At 50.0% G+C, this 27276-nt stretch overlaps 1 protein-coding gene across 10 annotated transcripts in view; it reads left to right on the forward strand.

Annotated features, from left to right (window-relative positions):
• Window positions 1-27276, forward strand: part of PTPRS (protein tyrosine phosphatase receptor type S) — a 138879-nt gene that overhangs the window by 76802 nt on the left and 34801 nt on the right. For 7 of the 10 annotated variants that reach the window (XM_064497516.1, XM_064497517.1, XM_026105943.2 and 4 more), the window contains exons 7-12: window positions 13427-13696; window positions 15848-16429; window positions 17177-17310; window positions 17480-17624; window positions 23597-23902; window positions 25350-25543. In XM_064497516.1, coding sequence (XP_064353586.1) covers window positions 13427-13696; window positions 15848-16429; window positions 17177-17310; window positions 17480-17624; window positions 23597-23902; window positions 25350-25543 — 1631 coding nt within the window. The remainder of the gene's footprint in view (window positions 1-13426; window positions 13697-15847; window positions 16430-17176; window positions 17311-17479; window positions 17625-23596; window positions 23903-25349; window positions 25544-27276) is intronic. The other 3 variants (XM_026105948.2, XM_026105950.2, XM_026105949.2) reach the window with 1 other exon arrangement.

Below are 27276 nucleotides of genomic sequence, written 5' to 3' on the forward strand. Positions count from 1 at the left end.
TCCCCGAGCGCGGGGAAGCCCTGGTGTTTATCAGCTGGATCCCCGCGGTTCCCTGCCGAGCTCGCAGGGGGATCCTGCCGCACCCTCCTTCCCTCCTCGCTCCTGGGGGCTCCAGCCACCGCGCCGGAGCTGCGGAGCGGCAGCACGAGGCCGAGTCACCCCCGGGAAGCCGAGCGCGATCCAAAATAGCGTGCCCGAGAACCTGCCAGCAGCAGCCTGCAGGGCCCAGCGAGGAGTGAACAGCTGCGGCTGCTCGGAGGCCACAAGCCCCTTTTCTCCGCGAGGATCCCTGCTCGCTGGAAGCGGGAAGGTTTCGGTGCTGCTGGGGTGGGTGTGAGAGGAGGGGAGGATCCTCTCAGCCGCCTCCGCCGAGCTCGCTCTCCCCGGGATCTCACCATGCCGCAACGGGAGGCCGCGTCCTCGCTTCTCCCCTGTGTCTCAGCCGGCTTTCCCTTCACCGGCAGCGGTCTGTCACGGCCTCCTCGGGGCCAGCGCTGCCCTCGAGCGCAGGCTCAGACAGCCGGAGACGGCCCGGACCCCTCTCTGCCATCACTCACCAACTCCTTTGCCCAAACACCGCGGGGAACAAATGACAGGGGGATCGGCTTCTGCTGGATGCCCCCTTGATGTTCTGGCGCCCAGCGTGGCAATGGCCTTTCTGCTTTCTTCGTTGCCTTATTTTTTTCTCTCTGACCTGTAATATTTTGTGTGTAGCTTTGGTTTAATATCTTTCCACAGCAAAACCCTTTTGGTAATGAGAGAGCAGGGCTGGCCCTTCTCGCTTTTTTAAAAAAAAGCAAAATACCATTGGGAGGAAAAAGACAAGTTACATCCCAGCAAACTGTTCCCATTTCCATCCCATCGACAGAGGAAGCGCCTCCCACCGACACTCACGTTAATTCTGCAGTCAAATGCAGAGCCATGCTCCTGTGTGCACTCCTTTCTCTCTCTCTTTCTCTCTCTCTCGTGTCTCACGCTCACTAAATCACATGCACATGGAGAGAAGGCTTTTAATAATTTAATGTTTCCAAGCTAAATTTTTAAATAGCCTTTTGTGGCCAGCTGGAAAATTGCGTTCAAAATCCGCCCTTTCGCCCGGGCCCCAAAATTCTTCTTTTGGGAACGTAAATCTGGATCTGATGCCACTAATTCAGGGCTAAATCCTTTGCAGACAGCTTAGCCGGAATGTTTGGGGTTCTTTTTTTAAAAAAAAGGAACAGGAAAAAAGTGGGGATTTTTCATTATACGTTTATTTCTAAATTTCCTCTACCTTTCTGGCCACTCGGAAACTACCCGGGAGACAAAGGCTGTAGCCATCGAGTTGCTTGTCTCCGCACCTGGACAAGGTTCGGCTCCAGGTGGATAGCCCTCTTTCTGCCCCAAGTTAGCCTGTGCACTCGAGGCCTGCCGGATAGACAAAGCCAGCGCTAACCGGCCGAGAGAGCGCAGAAAACACCGCCTAAGCAAGCTCGGCCTCTGGTTTGGGTGTTTTTCATGCTGTTTAATTCCTTGTTTCTTGTGTGTTAATATCGTGAAAAGGTAACAAGTTTCTGAAATGGATTTGCTTTGGTGGGCGGGAAAGTTCATGCACATTTTTCTTCCCGTTTTTCGTTTCTGAAGAGTCTTGAACACTCTTGTGTTTCCAATTGACTTGTTTCTCCCATAACATGCTTGTCTCTATAGAACACCTGGGATAGGAGTTGTAAGTTTTAACATTGCAAGGAAATGTTTTGGTTTTGTTTGGTTTTTCTTTTCTTCTTCTAATTATTTCTTTTTCCTTGTCCAGCCCCATTGCGGAGCTAGCGCAAGCAGGGCCAGGGCCGGGTGCGGGGCTGGCGGGCGCACGGGCCGGGGGAGCGGCTTCCGATTTGGGGTCTCCTCTGTGCCGGGGCTGCTCTGCCTGGCGCGGTTTCCGCTCCCCCTTCTCTAAAGAGCAGATGAACTTAAAGAAGTGGCAATTCCTTAGTAGGGTTGGCACCTCCCGCGGGTGCTAATTCTGAATTTGGGTTGCTCACAGTCTGACCTCTTTACAGAGCTTGGTTGTTCTTAAACAAAAGGTGCCTAGCTGGATGGGAGGGGGAAAGCCAGGAAGGCAGGAAAAAGGGTCGTTACTATCTCCTTTTCTTTTTTTCCTTTTTTTTATTTTGGTTAAGAGAAAAAACAATCAATTTGCAGCTGACAGCCTTGAGAAGGCCTTTTTTTACTCTCTCTGTGTTTCCCCTATTTTTCTCTTCTCCTCATGTCATTGTGTTCCGCATCAAACCCCCTTAACATCCCTCAGAGCTACGAGAAGGTTGGTGTGGTTTTTTTCTTTTTTACTTTCTTTACCCACATTTTTACATTCTTAAGAGAAAAAAAATAAAAAAAAATAAAAAAAGAGAAAAAGCAAGAAATCTTTAAGATGAGCGAGACCCGCCCGTTCCCGGGTCTCGCAGAGATGAGTTGAGTTGCATTGTGGGCCTCTCTATGCATCCTTTGGTAATGTTGCTGAGTTCTTGCACTTTTTTGTCGTCATGGTTACCTTGCCGTTTGGACATTGGGCCTGATGCATGATAGGAGAATGTAACAATCTTCTTTGCATGCCACTTTTTAAATTAATTATGAATTATTTTTTCGATATATAGATATGTATAGTTTTCTTTTTTCTTTTACGGTTCTGGTTTATTTGAAGTGGATTTACTCTTACGTTTTCAATTTTTTGTTCTCTTGGGTTTTTTGCTTTCTCTTGATTTCCTCTTTTGGTTTTGATTGGTTATGCTGTGCTGTAGTTTATCCCAAACGCATTGTGAGAAGCCAGTGTTCCTGCCCCCCCGGTGGTAACTGAACTCCTCAACCCCTCCAGGAGGAAAGGAGTCACACAGCTCTAACGCCTGTCCGTGGAAGCCCTGCAATTTGGGACGAGCCTTTGTGCTGGGGGGCGGGAGGGATCTGGGAAGCGGAAAAGATGGTAAGAAGCCAGGGTGCCGGAGTGAGAGCAGACCCTGGGTCCCGTTATTCCTTCTCCGTTGCTTGGAGGTGTGGCTCTTGTTCCGCAGCCCGCACACAAAGAAAAACCCTAATCCCTGCTCCGAGGGCCTTCCCCAGAGATGCAAAACTTGCTCGCTGGTGCCCGGCCCTGGCCCTCCAGCAGTACCTAAGACCCCGCGTATGGGAGCTAATCTGCTTGCAGCTCAGGGTGTGGAAAGACAGAAATCTTCCTCCTGTGTTACTGCACTAAACACAGTTGTCTCTCCTTTAGCACCCACGTGAGCGCGCAGAGCCCCGGTGCCGGGCAGCGCCTTGTCTCGTCGGCAGAGCGGGCTCATTCCCCCGCAGCGGGGCGAATGCCTTGTCCTTGCGATAGCAGGAGTGAAGGGCAGCTGGCCAGCCGCAATTTGCAGAAGGGTACATGGCTCTACCTCTCCCCGTCTGCCCTCTTTCTCTTTTGTCATGTAACTGTTATTGCCTGGGCACAGGCACCTGGAAAAGCAGCCTGTGTGATTATCCCAGAGACGCTGGTTCCCGAGAAGGTGGAGCCCTCCTTTCTAAAGGAGTGTGACACAGAGAAATGCAGCAGCAGTAGATGCAAGAGAGGCTGCTGCGCCACATCTGGCAGCTGCCTCTTTATAATAAACAGCAGCAAGAAACCTGACAAGTTACCTTCTAGCTGAAAATGCCGCTTTTCCCTCTCCTCATCCCCCTGTTTATCCCCATCGAGCTTCTGTTGCATCCCATGTGTGCACCCTGAGCGAGCGAGCCACATGGGATAGTAAACAGGTGGGTTTTTGCGGTGTATTAGTTGTACCATTGGTGCTTGGTGCTTTGCCCTTTGCAGAATCGAATGCCCTTCCTTCCCGTGTTTATGTCTTCCCTCTGCCCATCAGGCCTCACCGCTCAATAATCTGCCAAAGGAGTGGCTTTCCTAGTGTACAGGTATTAAAGCTGTGTGATTTTTGAGAAATCCAGTGCAGTATTGACACAGTATCTGTCTCTCTCTTTCTCTCTCTCTCTCTCTCTCTCTCTTTCTCTCTGTCTGTCTTTCTCTTTTTCTTAAAATGCTGAGATTTCAGTGCTTGGACCCTCAGTGCTGGTATTCCCCCCCCTCCTTCAAATCTCTCCCCCTCTCCCCGTAGATACAAGGGTACCACTCCAAAATGCTGCGCTGTTGATAATGTCTTTCTGAAGTGGCCAGCTTTGGCTCTTCTAATTTTGGCTGATTTCAAGGATAGCCAAAAGACAGCCCCCACCCTAAGGCTCTATTTAAAGAAAAAGAAAGAAAGAAAAAAGCCTTGTTCTGTTTAAAAAGAGCAAGAGAGAAGGAGTAGTGTTTGAAACGAGGTGTTCCCATCCCACCTCCCTCCTGCCTAGGACTAAAAGGTGATAATCACCACTAATTACAGGATTTTCCTTCATGAATAGGAGTTTCAGTTTCAGGATTTAGGTGCAATTAAAAAGGGATTTATACACCATTTATTTTTTTATTTGTTTATTTTATCTTTTATAAAATGTTTCTAACATGTCCAAACTGCACTGCTGCTGCTAGTATCTCTTGTGATCTGAGAAGGTCTTAGGATTAAATTCCTCCTTAAGAGCCAATAAAAATAATTATAATATCAACAACAATAAACTAAAGCTAAATTGGATGTAGTCATCATAGGCTGGAATGGCACTGGGTGAGGAAATAGAGACTTGATACCTGTCTAAAAGAGCTTGTCTGGTTTGAGAGAAGTTGTGGGCATGGTCTTGAAATCGTTGGCCAAGTGTTTCTATTGCATATGATTACAGATCAGATCGTGCCATGGTCCAAAATAACAGAGTCTGCTACCAGGGAATTTCCAAGGTCAAAATGCAGAAGCGTCTTTGTGGAGACCTGCAAAAGCAGTTCAGGAGTGGCGAGATAAATTCTGCCACCAACCTTTAGCTATACAAAAGTTTCTAATCTAAGCCAACTGTCCAGGTTTTGTCTGTAGTCAGTGAAAAGAAAGACACAGTGCCAGCAGGCAAATCAGCACATCTGAAGATGGGGGTGCTGATTTTTATGGGAGCTGTACGATGCACCCGGCCTCCAAAAATCACATTGGATGCCTCTGTGTATCCCTAGGGACACAAGTGCGGTCACACTTCTGGCTCTTAGTGATTGCAGTGAAGGACTGATCCAAAGTGCTGTGAATGAACAAATGTCCTTCCCCCGATGGTGTTCGAGAGGTTTATACCTCTCTTGCACAGTGGTAGTGACTTGTTTCGTACAGGAGAAGTTGGTTTGAGAGTCTAGCGCTCCTGACAACTAATCAGGACACTAGTGTCTGCTGTATGGCCTCCACGCAAAGAGCTTAAGGGCCTTCTTTCAGCTCAAGGAGGATGGAGGGGAATCTTCTTTGGCCTCTTTAACAGGTTTTGAATCTTGCCCAAATGGGCTGAGATGCTGCCTCCACTTTGGCAGATAAAAGCAGTTGGAATCACTCATGCCGGACAGTCATTTCGCTCCAGGCATCAGCAAGCCAACACATGCAGGGCCCAGGCTCTGCCCCAGCGAGGGCAGATGTCTGCTTGCCGAGGATCTACGGCTACAGCCGTTTTTCCCTTTTGAAATGGAGCAGTTTGTAGCTCTCCTCTTAATTTTGAAGGCTTCAAACTCCCACCTCTCTTGCTCTGTTTTGATCCAAATAAGTCAGCTGCTTGGCTCCAGATAGAGCACTATATATAAGCACGGAGCGTCTCTGCACGCTCCTCTTCCATATTGCAGAGGGAACGGGAAAATGAACAATGCACTGCCGAGCTGTGTGGGCTGTGCTTTAGCAGCCTCCGAGTTGCAGAGCTGCCGCTGTTGTAACAGGACAAATTGTCTACGTCGAATTTACAAGAATAGAAGTTTTGCCCCATTTCACACAGCGGTGCCCGTCGGGAGTTACAAAAGGCAGCAGTTGTGGTGCTGTAGGGGGAATTCTTTTTCCCTCGCCTGAGCTTCTTGTTGCTCTGCTCTTTTCGAGCGTGGGGAATTAAAGATGGTTCAGCAGGTGTTTGAAACAACGCAGCGCGCTCGCTCGCTGTGCCTGCTCGGGCCGTGCCCCTTCTCCTGCTGCAGTCGAGCACCGCGCTTGTTCACCCGGCGTCGGGTTCTGCAGCCCAGCTCCTGCTGAGAACATTGCAAATGTTTTTCAAGGCTTTCCAGAAAACCTTAACTCAGTGAGAGACTAAAGTTGAAAACAGGCCAGGGATAAACATGAAATAGCAAAACAAGTTCAGATGAATTTAAAATAAAAACCACAGAAAATCCAAAAGTAGTGTGCCCAAGACCTCCGCAAATATAGCTTCAAAATATATTAAAATGTGACTAGCTTAATAAAAAATTTAGCCCATAGTCTTCTCCTGGGTTAAGTTTGGGTTATGTGTAACTTGACCCTTAAACCGGAGCTGTTGGTTGCTCAGCCTGTCCCTCAATAGACAAGTGGACCGGTGTGGTGTTGCTAAGCTGTAGCACTTGCAATACCTTTTAGAAGCCAGAAAGAAATAATTTCAGTTGCCTTGTAGATTTAACAAATAGCCACAAGGTCAAAAAAAACGGTCAATGTTTTAAAATCCTAGGAATTGTAATACCTTTCCAGAATAGTCTCGATAAATTCTTTAATGGAAGAGGAGGGAGGCAGAGCCACCGCTAGCTCCTGCAGCATCCCCTGCAATGCCATCTTCCAGGCCCCGGGCGGGAGAGTTCAGTGACAACTCTCGAGTGTGACGTTAGCGCTGCCAGGGGTGGGGGAGCGCCCGTCCCTGTTTGGGGTGTCCTCAGCTCTGAAATTCTAGTTCAAAAACAAAGCAAACAAACAACTTTGCTGTGTTTCTGCAGAAGGATTTCTCAAGGGTATCAGGAAATGGAAATGGATACAAAAAGCCACCCCCCCAAAAAAAACCCAAAATCAAAACTGTATATATATGTATATCTATGTATATCTCTCTATAGAGGGCACTTTGCAGGAACACTGTGCTGTACTGATCTCGAAATCTCTGCCTGCCTGTGTCTCTTACACCTTTTGCATCGCTGTTCTCTTTGTTTTAGGGGAAAAAATTAGATTACACCTTGTCAAATTAAAATAACAAAACTAAAAAGCAGAGCCTGTGTTTAATGTTACAGAGCTGCTTGGAAAACAATTGGGTTTAGATTATTTTATGTACAATCCTGTGAAAAGCAACCGAAAAAAAATTACCAAAGACCAGAGATGTTCAGCCAGCCTGTCACTCAACTAATGTGTTTATTTAAGTGGCAAAGTCACAATGATTGGGAAGGTAATGGATTTCCTCCAGACCAAATCCGAGCCTTGGTCTCATTCTTTATTTATCTATCTATTTACTTATTTATTTTTATTTACTGTGAAGGAAATTAGGAAGGAGATGGGCACGAGGAGGGAATATCTCGTCCTCTGGAGGGACGGAGGTCGGAAATCCAAACCCGAGCAGCGTCTCGCCCCAGCGGAATGAACTTGCAATTGGAACGGGAGAGGGAGAAGGCAGAGGCGGCTGCCCGGGCAGCGCAGGGGCAGGGACCGACCACCTTTTGGGAGGGGAGGACAGGTGTAATCTAAGCTTCACTAATAACGTAGAGGCTGCACATTATTTTGGCACCCTTTCCCCTACCCCCTCCTCATTTTGGAGCAAGACGGAATGACTCCTGTCTCACCAAAATGGCCAATAATGTCCGCCTTCTCACCTCATTTGGAGCAGCAGCTTGCTGAGTGTCAAAATGTTTAATACCATTTGGTTTTGTTTGGTGCTTTCAACCAGTCACTTCACTTTCTTTTCTTTCCTTTTTCAATTAATTTCTTCTTTATGGTATAAAATATATTTCTCTTTTAGTTGGTTTAATGTGAATCGGGGTTTGAAGTGACGGGTTCTGGTCTAGCACGTTCTCCTTTCCCCACCTCACTTCTGCAGCATCTTTCTCCCTGAGCTAATCTGGAAGGGGCTTAAAAAGTGGGACCGGTGGGTTTCCTCAGCGCAAACCGGCTGGTTGGTCCTCAGATTTCTCTCACTAGCAGCATCCTGGGAACACATTTTAAGAATGGATTCTAGTGTTGCAAAAGTCAACCCTGGATCTTCCAGTGTCTCTCCGACCAGGTCTGTAAATCTGTCCCTTTCCAAAACATGTCTCGCCTGTGGCCCCCAGCTCTCTTTTGGACTGAGCGGTGGTGGTGGGGAACCGCAGGGATGTTGATTGGCGCCTCCCCCTTGGAAAGAATGATCGCTGAAAATGCCACTCACAGAACACAAACCAGGTCAATCTCTGCCTCCGTGAGCAGCAACAAAACCAATTGGCTTTACAAGGGTATGAGATATTACGGATCTGTTCCGTTCCTAATGAATGTTGTGTTAAGCAGAATTTGGGGCACGGATTTGCCTGAGCAGAATGCTTATCCAAAAACCAATATAGTGGAGACTCGCAACTAGCTGCACTTAAGAAATCTTTCTGTACGTAAGAAATGGCTTCTCTGCACTGAAGTAACTCACATTACAAATATCCAGCTACCATTCTAAAATCCGGTTCTATCAGGAACAAGCTGTATCCTTGTTTGAAAAAAGCTCATGAGAGTTTTTTGGCCTTTGAAAATGTGTGTCTGCGTGTGCCTGCTGGTATGCATGCACGGGGGGATGCGAGCATGTACATATGAACGCATGCAAGGTTGGCTTCCTACGACAGGTCTGAAAAATTTGGACAAAGCTATCGTGGAAACCAGACACCCCTGAAACTCAGGGAAGGTGCTTCTTGTAGCCAGTAAGAGTTGGGTGGTTTGGTGTGACTAGACCCTCAGCATCTGAGGTGAGAAAGAAGCACGTGGAGGTGTTGGTGACTGTTGCAGTCTTTGCATTGTATGGTTATTTCAGATTTTTCAGTCTGAAGTCTGCACAGAGGGAGAGTCTGCCTTTGGAAACCTGCTTTGCAGCTCTCATAAGGTTGTAAAAGCAGAGTGGAATAGTAAAGCAAAATGAAACAGCAAATCTAGTCTTAGAATAGGCCATGCTGCAGTCTGCCTTGAAGTCAGCAAGTACCTAGCTCTCAAAATCCAGTTGCAAGGATGGCAGTTTCATGTAGTAGTTATTGATTTAAAACCAGTTTTTCTGCAGGGAGCTGTTTGGCTCAGTTCTGTCTTGAGTTCAGTGGGATTCCCTAGCACGTAGGCTTGTGTAAGGGGAAGTTGGGCCCATTTTTTCTGCCCTGGTGCTTCCTTGTGAAATGGGCGACCCACAGTCCCTTTTGCGGTACAGCGTAACGCATATGTGGAAGGAAACTGTGATCTCTGTTGCCAAAAGATAGAGACTGCCCTCCCCAGTGAGCGGATCGCTCGTTGACCTTGAGTGTAGCACCGATCTGAAGAGTTTGTTTTCTCATCTGTGCATCAAGGAAAATAAATAACACCAGCGTATGCAGCTTGTGAGACTGCTGGGTTAGGAATGCAGCGGAAAGACGAGGCCGAGTTGCTGGAAGAGGGAAGATCTGTCCTCCCTAGAAATGGTGTGTGCCTGGCTGAGACCTGCGCAGGCAGCTCGGCTCTGGGAAGGGAGGGAGATTTGCTTTCCAGTGCGGCAGTCCGTCCTCTTCTTTTCCCAGTCCTTTGAGTGTGTCGGATAGCAGAATAGAAGGAATCTCATTGCTGCGTTTTTTACATGTAAAATTTTGCTCTTTAAGCTGCTGTGAGCGAAACCCAGCTGGAGGCAGAGCTGAAGCTGTTCTTGATTCGGTCTCTAACTGCACTTCAAGCTCGCTTCCCACCATCGCTCTCCTCCCAGGCCCTGACCTAAAAGCTGACCCAGAGGTTCTCAGCTTGAGAAACCTCATGTCAACGGTCAAATCGAAGTGGTATGGCAATTAAAATAAACAGCAGCACGATGGCCCCCAGTATCCAGAGAGGAGCCCTGCAAGTAAATGCTGTTGTCACAGTCCTGTGCCCTAGCAGAGCTGTATCTAGGGGCTCTCCAAGGTCTCTAGCATTTAATGTTGGAGTTATTTTCCCATCCTAGACTGGTGTGTGGATGTCTGTATATTTGTGCACACATGTGTGTGTAGCTTTTTTTAAACCAGGATGCACAACAGAAGTGCGACTGCTCTTTTGTTCTTGCATTACTCTGCTGCTAACCCTAATCCAAATTCTCCCTTTTTGCAGAACGCACGCTGTCTTTGGCTGGCATCCAGATGTGCTGGCTGCTTCCCATTTGTTAAGTGTGACAAATGTCATTAAAAGAGCTGAAAAGTAGATGTGCCCGGAGGCCCTACGGAGCTGACCTAAAAAGCCCGGGGTGCTGCGAGGGGAGGACGGCTTCCCGGGGGTGGCGGGTGGAGGAGGCGGGCTCGCCGCTCGGGGCCCTGAGCTTGTGTTTTGTGAGTGGGTTTCCTCCCCGTCCCGAAACGCTGCCGACGGCAGCAGCCTGCTCCCTTCAGACTCCGATTCTCAGCACTCCACCATACATCGAACAATGCTTTTCAGTTATTAAATTCTGGTTTGTTCTTCCTTTTCTTTTCTTTTCTTTGATTTTCCCCTTTCCTTTCTTTTTCAGTTTGCTTTTATTTCCTTGTGATTAGCCTCGGTTTGAATTAATTGTCTTGTTCTGTTTCCATGACAACTCAGTGTTTGCATCCCACCTGCCGTTGTTTGTTGCTGTCGATGCTGTTTGCTGGCCGGATCTTGTCCGGCGTATGTCTCCCCATTTCTCCTCACCCGTCCCCACCCGCCTCCCCTCTCCGGAAGGTCACGTACCAGCCCCTCCTCAGCAGACTCATCCCCACCCCAGATCTGTCTGCATGGTGCCCCCCCACTTGTTTCTTTTCAAGTTCTCTCCATCTTGTCTCAGATTGTGACTGGCGTGGTCTTCCCGTGGCTCCATTTTCTGAAATGTGGCACCCCCCGAAGCAGACAGTGGAAGAAGGAGGAGGGAACAGGCAACAGGGACACGCTCTCCTGTGCAAGGAGCACGTTGCTTGCTCTCTTGAGCCAGGGCTAGTGCCCGAGGTTGCCCAAATACCGTGGTGCTCTCCTTGCACCTTTCTCCAAGTAGAAAGTCATCTCCTGCTGTTAGTGTTGGGGTGAGGTTATAGTCCCTCCCTCCACGCTCTGTTCCTTTCCCCAGCTGCGTTGGCGGTGAGGACATGCTATCCGTTCTCTCGGCAAGTCCGTGCATGCAGGAATTCCCCTCTAAGGTCTCTGAGCTCCTCATGCCTCAACCCTGGCAGTCGTCTTCTTCCTTGCGTCTCAGTACTGGTTCCTGGGTACTGATAACTATGCAGAAAAGGATCCGATGGCACAAGGGGAAGAGCACACCTTGCGATGAAGACATCCCTTTGTGAGCCTGTGGGAGGAGGCGGAGGTCATGTTTGGCTTTTGTTCAGCAAAGCCCTTGCCTCTCCTGGCAGCACCCTTCCCATCTTAAAGGATCCATGATATTGAGTGGCAGCCAGGGGAGTGGGCTGGGATGCAAATACTAGAAAAACCCAGGAGGTCAGATCCGGGGGACGTCCGAAGGCACTAGGACCAGGGAAGAGAGATTGCAGGCTCTGCTCTGATTTCCTTTGCATGGGTCTGATTGTCGCTGCTTTGAAAGAGGTTGTTCAGAGAGAGGTTACCTGGGAGGAGGACAGCAGGGACAGATATTTTTCAGGCCCCCAGCGCTCCTAACCCTCCTGCCCCCTCGCTCACCCTACCTGAGGGTTTACTGCATGGCTGTCTCCAAACCTGGCAGGATTCCCTTGCTGCTTTTCTCCTTAGGCTGCTGCCATGCCTGCAATTTCATGGGGTCTGTATCCTTTTGTCTTTGCTCACGGGATGGGACCTTGCCCTCAGCTGCCTCCCTGGGAGAACTGGGCCTCTCTGGTCCACTGACTTTTCTCCTTCACCGGTTCTCCTGCTTTAACCTGCTAAGGAAGAGCACCCACCTTGGCCATCTGCCCAGCCCAGTTAGTTCAGAAAATGGAGCCAAGGAAACTGCAGCCTCCCCTTTGCGTCCATGTTCTTATTGTGTAAGGTCTGGAAGCTGCATCCACCTCTCTGCTAAGGAGATGCACAGAACATGTCACTGTTTTCTCAACGTTAAAGTTTCATTACCTTGTTTTTCTTATTAATTCTATTCTATTTATTATTCCGCCAGGGCTGAGATGTGACAATGTGAGCCACCACATTGGGTCACATCAGCTAGAAAAAGTATGCAGCATTAAAGTGGGTTTCCCCCTCCCCTCCCTCTCTTTCTCTCTCTTCTTTCTCCCTTCCCCTCCTTGTTCTCCTTCTCCTTGTCTTCCTTTCTTTCTCTGTCGCTCTCTTTCTCTTCAGTATCCATGTGGGCATTTGCTAGCCGCCCATAAGTTATATTTCTCTGCATTTTCCTCTCTCTTTCTCTTTCTATCTTTCTCTCTCTCTTTTTTACCTATTTTGCATGATGTTTGTGACTCTGAGAGCTGCATCTATCGATGGAACCGTGTCAGATCTTAAAGAGGCTTCGTTAGGGTTTCTATACCCGAAAACCACAAAAATTTCATTAGAGTTTCTCATCTTTTCCACACTCTCTCTCGCTCCAGGGGGACCACATCCCCCTGGACGGTTCTCTCACACACAGACACTAACTAAATTTTATCCTGCTCCAGGGACTCCCTCTCCCCCCTTTTTGTATTTTGCCTCTTTACCTTTCAAGTGGTGTCCCTCCAGCATTTGGCGAGGTGATACTTCTCTCTTTGTTGGATTCTCTGGGTCTCAACAAGACTTAGGCCTTTCCAACAAGGCGAAACCTGGAGAAGTGTCCACCCCTGCCCCTGCCTTCTCCTTGCCACTACCCCACGTCTGCAGCGTCCTGGGCCACCCGTTGGGCGCCGAGCCAGCCGGTGGCCGAGGGCCCTTCTCCGGAGACGGAGGAGGCACTTTGGATCCTTTCAAAATGTGGTGGTGGACGGGTTGTTTCGCTTTGCCGTGGGAGAAGGTGAGAAGGGAGGATGGCTCGGACTCCACTGGAAAAGGGGAGGAGCAGGCGTCCCGGGGTGCGGAGTGGGAGCTGGGGGCCCCAGCGGCTGTGGAGGAGATTTTCAACGCTCGCCATGCCAGCTCTTGCCAGTAAAGATGAGAAATTGCTAATAAATTTTTGTGTATTTATCTGTGCTGTGATGGGTCTAATCTTGATCAATGGAACCCTGTTGCTATGAAATACCGCTTTTATGTCTATATTCTATATATTGTTTGTGAAGTAAAAATTTATTTGAAGTTTAATTTTTTTGGTTTTTGGTTTTTGATTTTTTAATTTGTTTGATTTTTTGTTTTGTTTTTAATGAAGGAAGAAAATAAATGATGACAAACCCCATCTGTATTTAAATTATCTTTTGCTCTTTTTTCTTTTTCTCCCTTTTCTTCTTTTTCTTTTCTTTCTTTTTTTTTGTTTTGTTTTATGTTTTGTTTTGTTTTTTTGTTACCTCTGTGCGTCTCATCCACAGTTCGCCGTGTGGCCCCTCGCTTCTCCATCTTACCCGTCAGCCATGAAATCATGCCTGGTGGCAACGTCAACATCACCTGCGTGGCGGTGGGTTCGCCCATGCCATACGTCAAGTGGATGCAGGGAGCGGAGGACCTGACGCCTGAAGATGACATGCCTGTGGGCCGTAATGTCTTGGAGCTCACGGATGTCAAGGACTCAGCCAACTACACGTGTGTGGCCATGTCCAGTCTGGGAGTCATAGAAGCCGTTGCTCAGATCACGGTGAAATGTAAGAGAGTGTGAGCACGCCTGCGTGAGCGAGTGCGTGGGTTCCCCGGCTGTGCATGTTTGTAGGAGCGTGCATGCACAAGCGTGTGAGCTGGGGCATGGATGTGTATATGCGCGAGGCACGTGTTGGGTGCATGGTCCTGGCGGAGCGTCTGAGCATGTGTGCAAAGCAGACGTGGGCACGTGTCGTGTTTCTGCATGTGAGCATTTGTAGGTACGTGGTCATGCCTGACAGCCCTTACGAGCGCATGAGCGGATGTGTCATCGTATGGCTGTGTTTGAGCAGGTGAATACCTGCTGCTGCCTGCGTCTCTGTGTGTCTGCATGGGGTGAGCCTGTGACTGTCTGATCATGCACCTGAAGAGTGTGGGGGCACAATTATGCATGTAAAAAGGTGGTCGTGCATGAGTGTGCGTGCATGGGAATAGGAACATCGTGGCTGTGTGGGCATGTGGGTGCCTGACTGCATGTAAGTCAGTCCCTGTTGTTACAAGCCTGTACGTTCGTGCATAGGTATGTGAGCATGAGCAGGAAGACGAACCTGTGCACCGTGAGTGCCATGTGCTGGGATCTGTGCATGTGTCTGGGGATCCCATGCACAAAGAAATTCTCAGTGAACGAGAAGCAGGTGGCTTGAGATCTTTCCTTGCTTTAGAGACTAAACCTTTTGTTATGAAGAAAACTGTGGTTCAGACCCCTGCATGCTTGTTTCTGTCCTGGGACTGAGGCTGGCTGGGCAGTTTGTGAGGAGCCTTGAATGGCTTGAAGCCTGCATGCCATCCTGTTCCAAGGTTAGAGATTCAGACAAGGCCCTGAGGATCTCTGGCATGTGTGCCCCTGCAGTAGAGCATAGTTCGGCATCTTAGCAAAGCGGCCGTTGTTGCCTCAGCAAGAGGGGGAGTAACCCCAGCTTCCAGCTAGCAATTCCCAAGAGGAGCACGGGTGCAATCTTCAACCTATTCTGTCCTCAGCAGGGGAGTATTAAAACCCAAGCGGGATGCCCCTGTGGTTGGGTGAGTGTAGAGCTCTCTGTATGAGCTGGTGTCTGCTCTGAGTGGTGGCATTGCCCATGAGGGATCTGGGGGGAGAAGGGGTGGGAAAGGATGGGGGGGGAGAGGAGGAGAAATACTCTGGAGAAGGGGTGGGTGAAAGCAAAACAGATCCTATTATACCAGTGCCTCTGAGTAAGGGAGTTCTGACAATAGAAATGAATAGGGACTATTGAATCTTGACATGAAACTGAGCTATTTGCACAGGGAGTGGGCTCGTGTGCTGGCAAAAGGATGCCTGGGGCTGGATTAAGGAACTCTGTTTTTCTGGGTTTTTTTGCCTTCCCCTTTTTCCTCGTCTTATATTATTAATTTAAAGACCCATTGTCTAAGATACATTGCATCTGCTTCCAACTGTCCTACCTCCTCAGATGTGGAATCTTGTCCTGCTGGTACATTCTGCCTTTTGTCTTTTTATTTGTTTCCTATTTCCCTGTGCGGTCCTGCGTGTAAGCATCTGCAATCTTTTCCAGTTGGAAAATGAAATGGGAAGTTAAAGCTTTAGGCTTCAGCACCTCTAGACTAACGCGTGTATTGAGGAAAACATGTAAAGCATGCTCTTAAAGGTGTCCGACATTTAGCGCGCAGTCTCCAGCAAGCCCCAAAGTTAGTCTTCTGGATGAGGGACAAGGGAGGTGAGCATTAACACATTTGTGGGGTGGGATGAAGCGCTACCAAGTACTTATAGTTTTCCAGTTCTGGAGAGTGCAGTCTGCACTATACTGTTACCTGCACGCTAAACGTGAGAGAGTCAGCAGAGCCTGAGCAGGGCAGTCAGTGCAATTTCAGAAGATCTGATTACGTGCTCTGAAGGAGCTCTTGTGAAACTGCTTTTCCCTACTGCCATGTGAGCCGGCGGATGTTCAGCTGAAGCCTGTGCTAATGATTCCAGATGTTTAGCTGAACACTTTTCTTTTGATGGAGCAGTTTAAGGAGGATAATAGAGTGTATAACTAGGTTCATAATATTTCAGCAGCACTTTACTGAACTGCCTCCCTGTGATTGGTACTGTGCCTCTGGCTCCTAGAGCCCTAACTAGCCCAATTAGGCACCATTTCAGCATATGGGGGTTTTTTTAAGTGTCTGTTCTTCCTGATTCTCAGCACTCCCCAAGGCTCCTGGGACACCCATGGTGACAGAGACGACAGCAACCAGTATCACCATCACCTGGGACTCTGGAAATCCAGACCCCGTGTCTTACTATGTCATTGAATACAAGTCTAAAAGCCAGGATGGACCGTATCAGATCAAAGAGGACATCACCACAACACGCTACAGCATTGGGGGTCTCAGCCCTAACTCTGAGTATGAGATCTGGGTCTCTGCAGTCAACAGCATCGGGCAGGGGCCTCCCAGCGAGTCAGTGGTCACCCGCACTGGGGAACAGGCTCCTGCCAGTGCCCCCCGTAATGTGCAGGGGCGAATGCTGAGCAGCACCACCATGATTATCCAGTGGGAGGAACCAGTGGAGCCCAATGGGCAGATCCGGGGCTATCGCGTGTATTACACCATGGAGCCTGATCAGCCTGTCAGCAACTGGCAGAAGCACAACGTGGACGACAGCCTCCTGACCACGGTGGGCAGCCTTCTGGAGGATGAAACCTACACAGTCCGGGTCCTGGCCTTCACTTCTGTGGGAGACGGTCCTCTTTCCGACCCCATCCAGGTTAAGACACAGCAAGGAGGTGAGCACCTGTGTCGCTAATCTTGGATGCGTTGGGCTGCAGGAGGGAGGCTTGTAGCATTATCCAGCTGTGGCTGCTGTGGTCACCAGAACATTTCTTTATTGGCTCAGTTTAGTTAGAATAGAAATAACCTTCTGGGAGGAAGTTTGGTCCAATGACTGGAGCCAGAGGACCTGGCACGTGGTTTCTGTTCTGTCTTTTCTCAGGAGGGTTGCTATTTAAGTGGGTAGGCAAGCAATTATGCAAAGAGAACCTTTTTTGCTGTATGATGCTTCAAAGTGAGGTAATTTAGTGCCTCTAGTTTCCCAGCATCTGTAATAGACCTAAAAACACTCGCTGCCCAGAGCATGGTGAAGCTTAACTCTTTTTAAAGTACCCAGAAACTACCTGCTCGGAGCTGAATGGGGAATGATTAGTGGAAAGGGCTGCGTCCTGCGCTGCCAAGAAGGAGGCAAATGATCCAGCAGGACTCCGTCTTTGGCAGCTCTGGACCGTTTGCTGCCCTTGTCCTGCAGTGGGATCTAACCCTACACTGCTTTAAAGGAAGGGCCTGCCCTTTTGCAGCATTTTTCTGCTGCTCAGATGCTCTTCACACACACAAGGCCTTCACACACAGGCCTTGAAGAAAATGAGGTAGGAGTCTTTCAAATAGCCGAGTAAATGTGGTTCCTCCTGTCTCTCCTCTCTGCCTCCTGTGCCCCGTCCTGCCCTGTCCCTCCTGCCCTGTGGGGTCCTTCCCCGTGTCAGTTCCTGGGCAGCCGATGAACTTCCGAGCAGAAGCCAAGACAGAGACGAGCATCGTGTTGTCGTGGAGCCCTCCTCGCCAGGAGATCATCGTGAAGTATGAGCTCCTCTATAAGGAAGGAGACCATGGCAGGGAGGTGAGTCCAGAGAGGAGCAGCGCAAAGGGTTGGGGCCTGGAGAAGTGTCCTGGCCCTCCGTTTCCTGAGGCGGCTGAGAGCGGGGAGCAGGGCCGGTCTCTACGGGCAGGGCTCGCCTCTGCTCCTTTTTGTTTGTTTTTATTTTTTTCTTCCCCCTCACCCATCTCAGGTGTCGAAGAACTTCGAGCCGACAACCTCGTTCACGGTGGAAGGCCTGAAGCCCAACACTGAGTATGTCTTCCGGCTGGCCGCCCGCTCGGCTCTGGGCCTGGGGGCCTTCACCCCGGAGGTCCGAGAGCGCACCTTGCAGTCTAGTAGGTGTCTCTCCTTTTCCCACCCTTCTCTGAGGGGAAGACAGTCAGGGAGCCGCAGATGGTGGGCACAGGGGTACGGAGCTGTGGGGCTCGCGCTGCTGCAGAGCTTCCCGCGTCTAGGGTTACTCCGCGGGGAGGAGGGCGTCCCGGGGCGTCCCGGGGCCCTGCCGCCTCCTTCCCTTGCTGACGCAGATAGCCGGAACGCGGGGCGGGGCATGCCGCGGGCCAGGGGAGCCGTGGGAGCAGAGGCAAGTTAGCATCATCCGCTCGATGGGGTGGGCGCAGGCAGGGACAAGCTCGTCGCGACGGGCCGAGGCCCGGCCCCGGCGCTTGGTGCTGAGCATGCTCAGGGAGGACGGCGTCCCCACCGTCAGCACAGCGACTTGGCTGTTAACGAGCAGAAACCGAGCAGGAGGTGTCCGGAAAGGGGGCACCGGTGATGGAGCAGGGAGGTGGCGGGGGATGTGGGGAGGAAGAGGAGAAGGGAAGGTGATGAATGAGAAGTCCCAACGTTTCCGCCAGCCTTGGGGAAAGCAGTCCTCATGCAGTTTTTCGTGAGAGACTTGGTAGCCCGTGGGAGGGAGGCCGGCTGTCCCGGCGAGCACTGGGGCTGGGCCCGTTTGGGCTTGGGCAGAGCTGGAGAGAGGAGTCATGTGGAGGCTGGGGTGGGGGACGTTAATGACACCAGGATGGAGCGTACGCAACCAAAATGTGCTGGTTTTAGTTTAATGGATTGTCTCCCTTCGCTGTTGCCCTGGGGACGATAACCCTGGACGGCAATATCTCAACCTGGGCTTTTCACAGATCTTTGCTTTTAAATGAGGTGTTTTTTCACTGCATGAGTGGCTGTGGCAGCTGTTCTTTGTGTTTTCTGTCTCCTCTCATCTCTACTAAATCACTCCGCCGCAGTTTGGAGTAGCCGGGAGCAGAACTAACTCAGAAATGGCTCTGGGCACCAGTGCGAGGAGTGCGAGCGCCTGCTCCCGTCTCTCAGAGCCCTTAACGAGGGGGAGCAGCGGGCGCGCAGCCGGGCACCGGCCCCGTCTTGCCATTTAATTGTCACTTTGTGCTGTCTCCCTCTCTTCTCCCTCTCTCTCCCTCTCCTTCTCTCCCCCCCAGGAGTGGGAAGAAAGGGGAGTCTCTCTCTATGCATCCTTACGGGGTGCTTTCTCAGGCCTCCAGTCCATTCAGAGATATTATGTTTTCTTCTTTCCTTCAAATGGTTTCCCCCCCTTTTTTTTCTTTTCTTTTTTTTTTAAATATCTATATATATTGAAAGAAAATCCTTTCCTTTCCTTTGCTGCAAGTCTGCTGGTTCTGATCCAGTATGGGACTGTCAGAGGGACCACCACGGTGAGGGTGGCGGAAAATGCATTGAAAGGACCTGGAAAATAAGTGGTGTCAAACTTCCCCACACTCTGCTTCTGTTTTGCAAGGGGGTTCCCTCCCGAGAGTCACGGGGCGGGGAGCAAAAGAGGCTTTGGGCGTTGTGCTTTCTGGTTTGACAAAAACAGGCTGGAAGTGGGGTGCGGGTGCTGATGGCGGTAGGGCTTAGTGACACTGGATACTACCCCTAACGGGTGGAGAGCAGGGGAGCGGGGAAAGGGGAAGGCGTTGGGGCTCTCTCTAACCTGGCGCCTGCCAGACGAGGCCTGCTTTGTTTCTCTAGCACAGCTTCCATAGGGATAGTTTCATTAATTTAACGCTCTTAAGAACGTCAGCTGGGAGCTGTCAGTGTCCTGTAACATGGTGAAACATTTTTTCCTGGCTGGCTGTTGGAGGAACGAGTCAATTCTCCCTGGTCCAGGCGACATCCTTCGGCTCACAGACCTTCTGGCTCGGGACAGGCTTTTGTGTCTTCCCTCCGCAGCTCCTTTTCTGTTCGGCTCCTCCTTGGCCTGCTCCATGGCTCTTGTTTCTTTTCTCTCTGTTGCTGCCTGCTTGCCTGCCTGCATGCTCACGCAGCCCGATGAAACCAGCTCCCTGCTCTCTGTCTGTCTGTCTCTCGCTGGGTGGTTTCACGCCACGATGGCCTCTTGTCTCTGCAGCCGCAAAGCCTCCCTCCTCCTCCTGCCGCCTGCCGCGCCGTTCGGTGCTCTTCCCCTCCTAGCTCCGCGGGCAAGCATGTGCCCGCCTGCCTGCACCCTCCCCGCACTCAACACCCTTCTGCACACCACCCTCCGCCTCCCTCTCAGGGAGCTCCTCCCGAGCATCATAACCAAAGTAAAATCCATTAAACTAAAGGTAAAGTATCTTTTTCTTCTTGAAGTAGCTGGGTTTTAACTCTTCAAGTACCAGAGACGTAGATTGTGAAAAGAACAGACTCTCATGGTTGGAGGAAGCTGTTTTGCCCTTTCCAACTAGCCATGACCTTCCCAGGGCTCCTTAGCATCTCTCCTACTCAGAAATTTCAGAGGGCAACAGACAGGGGTGGGTGCTGTGAGGCTCCATGTGCAGGTGCGGAGGAACAGCAGGGGTTTCTTACCCTCCGTTCCTTCCTAAGAAAGGATGTTTTCCCCACCCGTTAGCTCTGCTCTCCTTCCCTTCCCCCTTCCTCACAGTACATGAGGTGAAAGAAACTTGTACAAAGTCTATGGTACCTAAAGGGTTAAAAACTTTGTATTGCACAAGGTCAGTAAGGGTCATTCTTGTGGCTTGGACAGTCAACTTTAAAGCATGTAAAAGATGCAGTTCAGGTGAGTACTGGCTGGTCTCAAGCGGATTCACAAATACAGTCCACCCTGTTGCTGCAGGCTCACACGCACGTGCGTGGATCCACACAAACACAGATGTGTCCCGGAGCCCGTGGGAGGGTGGGGAGAGGTTCCCAAAGAGCTGTCTGCTTGGTGAAAATGGAGACCAGCAGACAAAGACGATCAGCTGCCTGCTGGTGGGTTCTTGCCGGTGCTCTGGCTCCCTTTCCAGCTACGGGGTCTGCTGTGGAGGTGACCTCAGCCTCTGGCTGCGGCTGCAGTACTTTCCCTCCTGCAGACAGCCCCCGCCCTGCCGATTCTCCCCCCACGCATGCATGCACGTGTCCAGGTCCGTGCAGGTTGGGCTGGATTGTGAAGGAAACTCACAGTGCCATGAACTCCCCAGACGCGTCTCCACTGTGGTCAGCCAGCACTTGGTGGCTGTTTTCATCCAGGTGCTGTAGTCGAGAGTGACGGGGAGGGGGTCTGGGTGGGATCTGGGCCTTTGGGCTCTTCCCCCTTCTCCCTCACCACCCACCCACCCCTCCTTTTTGACCAGAGAAAGTGCAAACGTTTCCCAAAGGAGGCCTCGCTCCAGGGCCTCCCGGTAGGTCCCTGTGCTGGAGCGTAGAGGGTGAGTGAGCAAGCGAGCGTAACCACGCGCAGCAGCTGCCAGTGCAAACAGTGAACCCAAGTGCCAGCTGGAGCTGCGGCTCTGCTTACTGGGGCTTTCATAATGAGGTTCAGGATGGAAAGGGTAGGTCGGGTCAGACCCTCTCTGCAGTGGGTTTCTCCGCCGTGGTGGCTGTGGCTGGATTGCTAAGCAGGAAAGGTAGCTTTTACTACTCGCTGACGGGGAGAGAGAGGGAAGCGCATGGCCTCATGGCAGGCACTGGAGGAGGGCTGAGTCTTTCTTCTCCGTACACTGGAAGGGACTTTAGCCGCTTCTGGGATGCGGGGAGGAGCGGTGCACCTGCCCATTTTGAAGGTGGTGGTGCTGCATCCATCACAGCAGACGGAGAGAGCTGTGGGGGGAAGGAAATCCATGAGCGGCTGTCTGCCGTGGCTGTCTGCCGCCCCGCTCTCTGGTCCTTGTGCAGGTAGCTTAGCAGAAGAGATTGGAGCTGAAAATTCCCGTTACTGCAATAGCTAGGATTCTGGGGGAAGGGGAAGAGTAACTCAGTCTGGGGCCCTAGCAGCAGGGCAGGCTGCATCTAAAAAGCCAATCATGTGCAGAAACCCACCAGGAGCTTGGTCTGGCCTTGTAGCTCAGTTTCTCTTGTTCTCTCGTAAGAAAGTCTTATAAGTTAGCAGTTGAAGCATGGAAGGTAGGTAAACAGACTGGGAATGTTCTGGAAGGAGTCACTTTTTATATCAGTATTATTTTATTATTATGATTTTCTTTTTGGTATTTTTGTTTTGAATTATTGGCTTGATTTATCTTTTATTTTTAAGTTTGTTGCTTTTGGTTTTCTTTGCTTGACATATTTTGTATTATTTTGCGTGGCTAGCCATGGTCAGGGAGTGTCACCACTCAGGCTGTGGGATTTCTTAGCATAAGGTTTTCATTTTGCCATTTGAAATAAAGCCACGGCTTAGTAACGAAGCTTCAAAAGTAGGAGGAGAAAACCCAAAATGACCTAATGGGCAAAGTGCACGGTGCAGTGTAAGGACTTTCTCCACCCTTGCTGCAAAACCCCCTTCCTTCCATGTAATGGAGGCATGTGCAGAACATGTATGTGGCTTTTCCAGTGTGAACTGGGAAAAGTGTGACTGGATTTAGTGGGGTCCTCAAGACGAGTTGAACCTAAACTTCTGTTTGTGAGTCAGGGTTGGGATTGAAAGATTTGAAAAAGTCATTCCTCAGTAAAGAGCTCTTGGTTGATTAAAAAACAGCAGAGGAATGAGAGCGACCAGCATTTATTTGCTCCCTTGCTCTGAGGGCTTTCAAGGGCACCTCGGTTTCTGGCAGTACCTGCAGAGTTAAAAACTGTCTGTTGCCGTTTGTATTAGGTGAGATTGGATTTGCAGGTTTGCCTTGAAAATTTATCACGCTCTCTGCTAAGCTGGACCGATTGTAATAAATAATTGAAAGAAGTCTGGCCTAAGATCGCCCAAAGTGGGCAATGTTCCTAGCCTGTGGCAGGTCACGGAAACGGCAGGCTGTTATGTCTGGACTTCACCAAGGTCCCAGACCCGTGACATCTCCTGGGAACAAGCCTGTATCTCCGGCGGTTCTCGCGGTGTCTCGCACGGCCTCAGCGTGCCCCGGCACGGAGCTGGCAGAGCCGGTGGCAGCGTGCTGCTTCCCACTGAGCAGACGTCAGCAAAACCTCCAGCAAAACCGCCCAGCGCAGCTCGGCAAACACCTAAGTGAGCAGCCTGGCACCAGGGAGCTGTGGTTCACCCCTTCCCCTCTGGAAATCAGCCTTTCGGTGGTCGTCTCCTGCAGCAGTCAGGATGCGCGGCTGCGTAGGGCCAGACTTTCCAAGGTGTCCCGGGGTTTTCAGGAGGACCCTTCAGTCGTTTAGGCAGCGAGTGCCATGGCAGTTAGACTTGCTGCCACTTCTGGATGTCCCGCTGGTTCCTGAGTACCGTGCAAACCCCCCTCCCTCACCCCTTTGCAGATCTTTTCTCCAAACCCCTCCTGTCTAGATGCTTTCTGCCACACAGCATTGGGTGCTCATTGCTTGGCAATAGTCTAGGCGTCACCGCTGTGGTTTTTAGCCTCCTGGCAGCTTGTGGACAACTAAGAGCTTGTATTGGAGGTACAGACTCTTAAATGACCAATTTAGGCTTCCTGGCAGAAGATTTGCTTTTCTCACTTTTCTCCCTCCAAACAAGTACACGATTACACAGACCGCGGTTTGGAAGCGAGTCCAGGGTTTGCCAGGCCGCTGTACAACCAGGAGCTAAGAGGAAGGGTCTGTCACAGGGCACAGTTTTGGGCTGGAGACCCTCAGCAGGAGCAGCAGGACCCTCCTGGCTAGCCCGCTTGCCGTTTCAGCCCTCTGCTTTATAACATTGGGGTTTCGATGCCCTGTTTCACTTCTGTTGGCTTTTTTCTTTTCCTTTTCTTTTTTTTTTAAAAAAAAGACCAACAACAGAAAGCTCTCTTCTTTTTTAATTTTATCTTCCTGAACCAAATTTTTGTACGTTTTATTTTAGATTTTTTTGTTATCATTTTCTTTTTTTTGTTTTTTTTTTCCTTTTATCTTTCCCATCTTTTGTTTTCTCCCCCTTCTTTCCTCTCCCCTCCTGAATTTTCCCCCCTCGTAGAACCGTCCGCCCCCCCTCAAGACGTAAAATGCGTCAGCACCAGATCCACCGCCATTCTGGTAAGTTGGCGGCCGCCTCCGGCCGAAAGCCAAAATGGCGTCCTGGCTGGCTACAGCGTCTACTATCGAGCGCTGGACTCGGAGGACACGGAGCTTAAGGAGGTGAATGATATCCCCCCAACCACCAGTCAGATCCTCCTGGAGTCTCTGGAGAAGTGGACAGAGTATCGCATCACTGTCGTGGCTCATACGGAGGTGGGGCCGGGCCCGGAGAGCTCGCCGGTTATCGTCCGAACAGACGAAGATGGTAATTGCGCTTTCCTGTTCGGTGGGTGGTGTTCGGTCCGAGGCCCCTTGCGAATACGTGTCCCCGAAGCGGGCTTTTTCCGCCCACGCTGAGTCCTGTTTTGTGGCTGATTTGCGATGCAAGAGCAAAGCCTGAACGGTGCCTCAACGCAGCCACCCACCAAGAGGGCTCAAAGATGGGGAGCGGCATCTGCTGCCACCTCCCAAGGCCCCTCTGAGAACTGGGATCTGTAGGATTTTCCTTTACAGTTTACGGTAGTTTTTTAAGGGGGTTGGGAGCTTGTTTTTTGTTTTTTTTTAATGTCAAGACTCTGGGCTTTGTCTGCATCACTTTTCCCAAAGAGATATCCTTACTGAGCAAGGAGGTGATAGCGGTTGGCATCACAGGTAGCAAGGAAGCCAAATCACAGAAGGCAAAGAGATTGCTGCCAGAAATTGTTTTAAAATATTAAGAGTTCTTCCCACAGCTTCTTTGTTACTAGCTTCTCATTAAGTCAAAGTACTGGTTATTGCTGGAAAGGAAGAACCTCTTCATTAAAGTTTCAAACCACCTTTAATGACAAGCAGTTCACATTCCAGTTCTCTGGTCCAATTTGGAGACTTTTAGCACAAACAGGGATAAAGAGACTTGAACTTTCCTGGTACTGCTGCAGTAAAATGAAACAAGAAAAAAAAAAAAGTGAATGTGTGCATGAAGGGTGGAGGACAATACTGAGGGTGAGGTAGGACTTTTGTAAGTCATATGCAAACTTTTCAGGCTTTCTTCCTCCATCCCAAAGAAAAAGTGTAAAAATAAACCCAACAGATTTGTCTCCAGTGTGGGGCTTGTTTCCCTGCCTGTCTGCCCACATCCAAATGGATAGAATATCTTGCTCAGAGAAATTACGGTTTTTTTGCAGATGAGGCGCTCATGCACTGTTCTTTTCAAAAATTACCCCTAATTCCATCCAAGACATCTCTTGTCTCCTGTCCTGAGATTATGCAGCTGCTGTAACCACCAGCCTGCCTGCCATGCCTGAGAGACAAGGGAACTCCAAGGGCAAGTCCCCCTCCGCATCCTATCCACCCTAACATCCTGCAGGCATGGTCAGAGCTTTTCTGGCTCATGAAAAATGGGCTTTGCCCTCGGAATTTGATCCGGAACTATATGGCTTCTTCCATCCAAGCAAACTGGGAAAAAGGAGCCTGTGGAAGGATGGCTGGACTATGAGATGGACCTGTTTACATGCATCCAGATCTTTGAGCCGCCTAGATTAGGTCTCCCAGAACTGCTTCCCTGTTTCACTGAATAAAGGCCAATGGCAGATGATGGGGTCGCCACTTTGCCTGTTAAGTCTCCCCCTCCTTTCAGGACTGTAGATTCAGTGTGCATATATCCCTGTGCTTGTGAACAGACTCCGGATGGGAATCCCCAAGTGACTCCTGCCCTTTTCCTCCCTTCCTCGCAGTGCCCAGTGCGCCGCCTCGGAAAGTGGAGGTGGAGGTCCTGAACTCGACTGCCATCCAAGTGTTCTGGCGCTCTCCAGTCCAGAACCGCCAGCATGGCCAGATTCGCGGCTACCAGGTCCACTATGTACGCATGGAGAATGGAGAGGCCAGGGGGTTGCCCCAGATCAAGGATATCATGCTGGCTGATGCCCAGGTAAGGACTCCTTTCCTGGTCCACCCTCCTCTCCTCTCGTGGAGGCTTTGAGGGGGTGGGTACTCCAGCCGCCTGGTCTCATCCCAAGCAACATATTGCTGAAGAAAGTAGATGAGTGTCTCCTATGACAAAGATGTATGTTATCTTTCTGCAGTTCATTTGCACTCCCAGACAATAGCTATTGTGGAACAGTATGAACTGCTCTCCCTGCACTGAACTAAGCACCATCCATGTGTCTGGGAGATCTTTTAAGACAGGCAAAGGCCACAGTGGAATCTACTAATTTCTCCCACTCTACTTCTTCCTTCATGCTGGCCTGGTAACTTCTGACCTTGTGTGGCTGCTTGCTCAGGGACTCCTTCCTCATGCTGTGTCTCTGTCTTTCCCCTCTTTCCCCTCTTGTATTCTCACGTGCAAAACCTCTCTTATTCTCTGTCCAGTGGGAAACAGATGACACTGCTGAATACGTAAGTAAAAAAGCAAAAATTCTCCCATCCTGGTTCTGTCCCTTCCCCTCTCCCACTTCATGTTGTGCTGTGGTATTTTCCTTTTCCTTTATTTTTTGCAGTGCCAGTGTGTCTGTTTTAAAGCCCGTTGTTGGTATTCCCATGCATTGTCCCCACCCTGTTCACTTTGCTCTGCAACCCTGCGTGATTGTGTCGTTTGTCAGCACGCGGCAGTACTGCAGGGTTCTCCCCTAGGCTCTGGAGGAAAGATGAGTCTGCTGCTCCTCTACACGGAAGCAGCTGGGATGTTGAATTTGGGACCAAGCTGTCTTGAGCATATGATTAAAGGCGGGCTGGTCTGCAACCACCTTTGGACTTAGCTTGTGTCTGAAAACCATAGGTTCAAAAGCATTAGGTATTCAAAGCCCCATTACTTCCAAACTATCAGGGCTTGTACAAATGCTTTGTGCCCTTCAAGGGCCAAGGTTCTTAGATATTCATTTATATGAAGCATTGAATCACTATTGGCCTTTTATGTCCTAAGTGGACCTTAAGATCAACCTGGCTGTTTGGCTGTCTTTTGCTACTTCTGTTAAAATGCTGGATGGTTTTGGTGATCTTACAGCTACAAATGAGTAGGAGAAAGCCTTTCATTCGTGGAATAACAGGGTCTCAAGAAAATACAGTACTGCCCTGAAAGTATGCATGTCTCCTTGAGAGTGCCAGGTGCCCTACAAAAGTGAAGGGCCTCTGTTTTACAGATGAGGAAACTGAGTCACATGAAAGGCAAAGTCTCTTGCCTAAAATCTTAGCAAAACTCAATGGCAAGTGTGAAAACAGAACAGGTTTTTTGACTTCCAGAAGACAGACCTGTCCCTCTTCCTAAGGGCTTCTAAACATGTTCATTAAAATCCTGCTGGTTTGAAGTTCTGCTCTTCCACCTCCTGCTCTGGTTTGCGGCCAATATGTACATTTCCAGGACCAGTAAACTTACTTGTGCTGCCCTGAAATTTAATATTTATAGGACTAAGGGGCGGTGGGGAATGAGGGAAGAGGAAGGCCATAAAACAAGCACAAGATTCACACCTCCCTCCTTTTCAGGGCCCTGGAGAAAACCCTGCTGCATATGCCTCCATCCTGTTTGATTTAGCACGGGTGTTCCTGCTACAGTGCAGCCCTTTGAAGGGCTGGGTGCTTCACTGGGAAGGGCTACTCTTGAGGCCTGGCTTTGAACAAAAGCTCTTGGGAGCCAGGTGTGTTGAGGCTGATAGAGGATGGAGGAAGGAG

This window comes from Dromaius novaehollandiae, chromosome 25 (genome assembly GCF_036370855.1).
Source record: "Dromaius novaehollandiae isolate bDroNov1 chromosome 25, bDroNov1.hap1, whole genome shotgun sequence".
In the NCBI taxonomy this organism is placed as follows: domain Eukaryota; kingdom Metazoa; phylum Chordata; class Aves; order Casuariiformes; family Dromaiidae; genus Dromaius; species Dromaius novaehollandiae.